The sequence below is a fragment of the Rattus rattus genome, chromosome 2 (assembly GCF_011064425.1).
Source record: "Rattus rattus isolate New Zealand chromosome 2, Rrattus_CSIRO_v1, whole genome shotgun sequence".
Taxonomy (NCBI): Eukaryota; Metazoa; Chordata; class Mammalia; order Rodentia; family Muridae; genus Rattus; species Rattus rattus.
This window is the reverse complement of record NC_046155.1, coordinates 61,089,642-61,096,735: the sequence shown is the minus strand read 5'-3', so window position 1 is coordinate 61,096,735 and position 7,094 is coordinate 61,089,642. Positions and strand designations below refer to the sequence as shown.

Here is a 7,094-nt window from a genome sequence, read left to right as displayed (position 1 = left end):
AACATTAATCAATGGATTGTGATGTTATTAATCTAATCCTGGTAGAGCACTACAGGACTATTATCACAGTCCAAACTCAAAAATTAAAATTTCCTTTGGCTTTCTGGTTAAGTCTAAATATAGACTTAAAAGTATTTCTCATTATTTTGGAAACATTTCTGTCCAGTTTGTATATATTCAACACCCTGGACAGAGAAAAGGGTGTTCATCATTTTAACCTCCAAAAGTATTTGGGTCCCCAAACATTTAATACAACTCACAGGCATGAGTCTACTCCAGCTTTTTACAGATACTTGTTCACTGCTTTTTTTGTTGTTGTTATTTTCTACAGTGAGGATGTCAGTTGCTGATTACAAACAATGACAATACTGTTCTGTCTAAAATTTTTATCTTTTTATAAGATTAAAAATTCATGTAAACCTCTGAGAATCACAACTTGGACCCACCTGTTGAACGTCAAAAAGATTCTAGATTCTGATTCCTGTTTGTGTCAGTCAAGCAGCCTAAGCTTATTCCTGAGGGTGAGCAATCTCCTCCCCCTAGTCTTGAAACTTCTTCCACAGCCACAACTACAAGGACCATAAGCATAGAACCTTCAAATCTGCATCAAAGATAAAGTCTATAGCCCCTAGTCTGTATCTGTCCTGTCCCAGTAGATTTTCAATCAACTAAGGACACTAAATTGTTCCAAACACACCAGTCTCAGGTTATCCTTCGGAATCAATGATACTTGCTGAAAACAGGTACTCTGTGTGATCTCCACTCAGAAATGTACTGTCACATCATTTTTACTTGTTATGATTAACTGCTTTGTGACTTCTGTAAAGACAAGGATTTGCTTGTTTCAATAGATATTGATAGTCTTTTCTGGCCTTTGCCATTAATATACCCTTGTCCATACCCCTACTTTGTGACATGTCCAGGATTCAGCTTTAAAGCTGTCACCCTGCCAGCTGTTAACCAATATTTTTAATAAAATTTTGATTGCATCTATGGTCTTTTCCTAAGTGTCACAAACCCCATACCACTAGGTATTTATCTTTAATGCACTGAAAACCACAGAAAGGAAGCTAATCACACTTACCACGTTCAGAGACTTGATGATATTTTTAATATTCACTTGCAAAATATTTCCAACAATTGGTAAAGGAACAGGCCCAGGTGGAAGCTTCTCTTTGTAATGAAGCTGATTCCATAGGAAAAAAAGACTCAAACAAGCAAAGCAAATCCACAGGATGATGAAAAGATCCATTGGCACACTGAGCAAATGTACTGGGAAGCTTACAGTCTATAGATAGTCTATAAATACAAGTTCAAAGAAATACACAGAGTTTGGCCTTTGGACAAAATTTCTTTATCTTCAGTACACTTTGGTCTGTATAAACAAAACTGCCCATGTCCTAACATTATTTTTCTATGTATTTGCTATTCAACACAACAGTAAAATATGAGTGGCTATATTTTACCAGTAAAATTAAATACTATCTATGATGGCAATTTTTTGGTTATCAATTTGAATAAATCTGGAATAAAGTAAAATCAAAAAAATGGGAACACACAGTGAGACGGTTTTTGCTTAATTTAAAGTAGGAAGATTCACTTCTAATCCAGATCCTAAGTCAGAAAGACATGCACCTTTAATTTGGGTCATACCTTCTGTTGAAAGCCTATATAAGAAGATAGAAGAAGGAACTTTATGTTCTTTGCCTATCAGTCCTCACCCTGCTAACAAGTCTTCTCTCTCCTTCATTGACATTATCGCCTACTTCTTCAAAATTCAAGCATATCCTGAAGTCCAGCTAAGACATCCAGCCTCGAAGATTGAACAAATACTGAATTATTGGACTTTCCATTCACAGTCAGCCATTGTTGGATTAGGTGAACTACAGCCTATATTTATCTATCTGATAAATCTCATAAATAGATAGATAGATAGATAGATAGATAGATAGATAGGCAGACATACAGACAGATAGATTCGTTCTATAAGTTCTGTTACACTAGAGAACACTGACTAATACAGATTTTAGTGCCAGAAGTAGTTCTAGAGCAGCATAAGCATAAAAATGGGTCCTTTAAGTATTTTGGCAGTGGCTGTGTAACATCTTCAGGGAAGAGAATATGAGCACTTCCCTGATGGAATTCCACTGTGACAAGACCCATGGAAAGCCCTTCACAGTTGGCAAGGATCTGTGGCAAACTTGGTAGTCTCTATACTTATTATCTAGATGATATTGCTACATGTTTTTCTTGCTTTTGCAACACTGTTTATACTCATAGCAATATTTAACTTTATTTTATAGGTCACAAGAAAAGCTGGGACCATGGAGACTGAAAGCCATGTCGATGATTCTGTTTTTCTCAATACTCTTTTGAGTGGTAAATCCCTCCTCTCCTCTATCTGCTTATATTGATCCTCCAGACATGGCCATTAATCCTGGGTATTTTAGTACATGTAATCATTTCCCTGAGAAGCAGCTGCCATCATATTGAGTAATCCTGTGACAGGTGTGAAGGACAATGTGTCCTTCTTATGTAATTGTTCTAATCAAGATATGTCTTGTCAACAGAGACTTAAAATGAGGAAGCTATGTCTGACTAACAAAGACTTAAGAAAATAGGGAAATTACTTATGAAAATAGACACAAAAATACTCAATAAAATTCATGCAAACCAAATCCAAGAACACATCAAAACGATCATCCAACATGATCAAGTAGGTTTCATCCCAGGGATGAAGGGATGGTTTAATATACAGAAATCCATCAATGTAATCCACTATACAAACAAATTCAAAGATAAGAACCACATGATCATTTCATTAGATGCTGAGAAAGCATGTGACAAAATTCAATACCCCTTCATGATAAAAGTCCTGGAAAACTCAGGAATTCAAGGCCCATATCTAAACATAGTAAAAGCAATCTACAGCAAACTGGTAACTAACATCAAACTAAATGGAGAGAAACTTGAAGCAATCTCACTAAAATCAGTGACTAAACAAGGCTGCCCACTCTCTCCCTGATTACTCAATATAGTACTCAAAGTCCTAGCCAGAGCAATCAGACAACAAAAGGAGGACAAAGGGATACAAATTGGAAAGGAAGAAGTCAAAATATCACTATTTGCAGATGATATGATAGTATACTTAAGTGACCCCAAAGGTTCCACCAGAGAACTACTTAACCTGATAAACAACTTCAGCAAAGTGTTGGGTTATAAAATTAATTCAAACAAATCAGTAGCCTTCCTCTACTCAAAGGATAAACAGGTTAAGAAAGAAATTAAGGGGAGACGGAGAGAGGGGAGAAGCCATGGCAGGTGATGTTAAGATTCTGTTCTGTGAATTTGCAGGTTGTTATTAATGTTCTCAAGGGATAGATGGTACTGGGCTTTGTATGTTTAAGTGGGCAATTATATCTTACCAATTGGATCTAAGATTATTGTGTTGTGTGTTCTTTTATGTGAGGGTTTGAGTGTAGGAAAGTAAAGGGTTGGGTAGGTTTCCACCAAGATATCTATAGATATCTTGGGGCACCAGAGTACAGAGCTAGCGGGTAAAAAGACACTGATATTATTTTTTTTATTCTTATTTTTTACAACAACAGATGGTGAGCCAATGTGATGGGCAAGAATCCACTAGTAATCCTAAGAGTTGAGAGAAAGTTTTTATTTTCTAAGTAAGAGGAGGCAGGCGCCATGTTAAGTCATGTGATATCTTAAGCGAGGGAATTCAAACAAAGAAATGGGGAAACCACCTGGGCTGGCAGGCTGTAGGTCTCCTACTGTGTGATAAGTAATGGCAGCTCAGAGAGTTAGAGATTAAAAGCTGCTTTTTAAAGAAAGTTGTTTAGAAAGTCTTTCAGGATACTCATATTCTTTTTAATGTGGGCTCCACGGGAATTTGGGGTTGAAATCCTAGTTAGACAAGCTACTTCTTAATTACAGGTATTATTAAAAGGTGATTGAATTTGTTTTTAGAAAGAAGAGAGTAAAGAGATTACCTGAATCAGGTGGGGATTTTCATCCATGGTTCAGAACTTAGATAGGGAAAAGTTAGTCACTAACTCCAAGTAGAGAGTTGTGATGAAATGTCTGTAACACCAAGGAGAGTGAATGCAGGCATATATTTTAGAAGTTATTAAGGTTAAAGAAAAATCTGTGGCTTCAGGTAGAGAGCTTAACAGATGGATATATTTTGGGTTAAATTCCTGAGTTTTAAGTTGTTTATTGGTATTAGAATTGATAGAAGGTGTTTTAAGTTTGTTTTAAGGAGAGTAAAGAGATTACCCAAATCATGTGGTGATTTTCATCCATGGTTCAGAACTTAGATAGGGAAAAATTAGTCACTACCTCCAAGTAGAGAGTTGTGATGAAATGTCTGTAACACTAAGGAGAGTGAATGCAGGCATATATTATAGAAGTTAATAAGGTTAAATAAAAAATCTGTGGCTCGGGGTAGAGAGTTTGACAGATTGAGATATTTTGGGTTAATGTCCTGGTTTGATGTGTTGCTTATTGATACTGGAATTGATAAAAGGTATTTGGTTTGTTTTATGAATTACCCCACCTAAGGCCATATGGCTCATTGATGCTGGCTAGCGAGGGTTTGTGGTTACTTTTGATATCTACCACCACAGGAAGCTCGGATTCTCTTAACGTGGGCTCCACAGGAATTTTGGGTTAATTTCCTGATATCATAGAGTACAAAAGCCTATCAGGCTCATTGTTTAGCTTACTTCCTTTTTAAAAAATTGTTTAGTCTTCATGATGGGTGTGACTTTGAATTTTATGGTTATATTGTTACTGTGGGAGAGAGTGCAAGATACAAGCTTTTCTGGTTTCAGACTAAGGAACACAGTATTTTGGGAGAAAGATTTTGTCTTTGTGCTTTTAAAAAATATGATTAGGCTCTGGAAACCTCACAGAGTCATACTGATCAGATTTGATAGAGGTAGACTGCCTGAAAAATTTATTCAGGAGAATCAAACAAAAAGATAACTCAATTCTAAACTTTTGTCTTGAGAGTTGTATTTTACAGAGCGTGCCTACCTACTTGGAATCCTGGTCTCAAGGACTTTCAGCTGGGTCCAGTCAGGACACATCCTGCTACAGCATTTGCTTCATTCTTCCTACCCCCTACCCCCAAGGATATCTCAACGACCCTGTAGCTTGAATAAGTTATGGAGGAGTCATCACCCCAATTCCCTGGACTTTGGGGGGCTGATAATGGTTATTCTAAAGTTGTTTTTATGAGGAATTTAAAATTGGTTGTAATTTAACAGGGAGGAATTAGCTAGATTGAATTGTACAGTCATAATCTCATTTGGTAACTAAGCTTAAATCATATCTTTGCTTTGGTATAGAATTTATTTGTCAAAAGAGTTTAAAAGTACAAGGTTTAGAGCCAGTCCTTCTATTGATGTCATTACAAACTTCTGAGTTGATTACACATGTGAGTTAAGGGCCAAATAGCAAACATATTACCGACGTTGTGAGAGAACTTTCAAGATATTATTAAGATATGAAGACAACAGTCCAGATTGTCTTATATAGATAGATGGTTTTCAAAAACGTCAGAAATCCACAGAATTAGAGATTTAAAGTTATTTATCTTTTGTTGAGACATATCTGCCACTAACAGTCCCATTTGGTGGATTTAACGAAGAATGTGAACATCTCTACCTCCAGGTGAGGCAATACGCTGTGGCTAGGCAGCCACTAAACAAAACTGCCTGTTTCATCTGCAGACTAATACTGTCCGGAAAAGGACAAATTATGCAGAACAGTTGACTGATAAACTCTGCCAAGACAGGGTGATCAGCCCTTCAAAATCTGCATTTCAAGAGTCTGTCAGATCTTCCTGGTTGCTGCCGCCGCAGAGAGCTCGTGGGCAGCACCCCGTGAGCAAACTTGAGCCTCGGGACCACAGGTAAGACCAACTTTTCTGCTGCAAGTGACCTGCCTGGTGAACTCAGGACACAAAGAGGCAGAATTCCTCTAGGACCAGGCACGTCCTGTGTTTACCGGGAGTCCCACACCCGCGGATCCCTGCCCGCAGCAGCTCTCTGCTCCCAGAACCCGTGGGAGAGAGACCTCACCGCCTGGTCAGGTGGGCACTCCTGAGGCTGCAGAGCAGAAGAGACCATCCAACACTGCCCACCCCTGCCCACATCCCTGGCCCAAGAGGAAACTGTATAAGGCCTCTGGGTTCCCGTGGGGGAGGGCCCAGGAGCCGCAGGACCCCTGCACCTGAGACACCGCCGGAACCTGAAGGAAACAGACTGGATAAACAGTTCTCTGCACCCAAATCCCCTGGGAGGGAGAGCTAAACCTTCAGAGAGGCAGACACGCCTGGGAAACCAGAAGAGACTGCACTCTACACACACATCTCAGACGCCAGAGGAAAACACCAAACGCCATCTGGAACCCTGGTGCACTGAAGCTCCCGGAAACAGTGGCGCAGATCTTCCTGGTTGCTGCTGCCGCAGAGAGCTCGTGGGCAGCACCCCGCAAGCAAACTTGAGCCTCGGGACCACAGGTAAGACCAACTTTTCTGCTGCAAGTGACCTGCCTGGTCAACTCAAGACACAAGCCCACAGGAACAGCTGAAGATCTGTAGAGAGGAAAAGCGACACGCCCGAAAGCAGAACACTCTGTCCCCATAACTGGCTGAAAGAAAACAGGAAAACAGGTCTACAGCACTCCTGACACACAGGCTTATAGGACAGTCTAGTCACTGTCAGAAATAGCAGAACAAAGTAACACTAGAGATAATCTGATGGCGAGACGCAAGCGCAGGAACCCAAACAACAAAAACCAAGACTACATGGCATCATCGGAGCCCAGTTCTCACACCAAAGCAAACACTGAATATCCAAACACACCAGAAAAGCAAGATCTAGTTTCAAATCATATTTGATCATGATGCTGGAGGACTTCAAGAAAGACATGAAGAACTCCCTTAGAGAACAAGTAGAAGCCTACAGAGAGGAATCGCAAAAATGCCTGAAAGAATTCCAGGAAAACATAAATAAACAAGTAGAAGCCCAAGGAGAGGAGACACAAAAATCCCTGAAGGAATTCCAGGAAAA

The 7,094-nt window shown here is 39.4% G+C and overlaps 1 protein-coding gene across 1 annotated transcript in view; it reads right to left on the bottom strand.

The window, feature by feature from the left end:
- Positions 1 to 539: 539 nt before the first annotated feature.
- Gpam (glycerol-3-phosphate acyltransferase, mitochondrial) overlaps positions 540 to 7,094 on the bottom strand; it is a 33,327-nt gene continuing 26,772 nt past the window's right edge. Inside the window, exon 20 of the mRNA XM_032895036.1 lies at positions 540 to 569. Coding sequence (XP_032750927.1) covers positions 540 to 569 — 30 coding nt within the window. The remainder of the gene's footprint in view (positions 570 to 7,094) is intronic.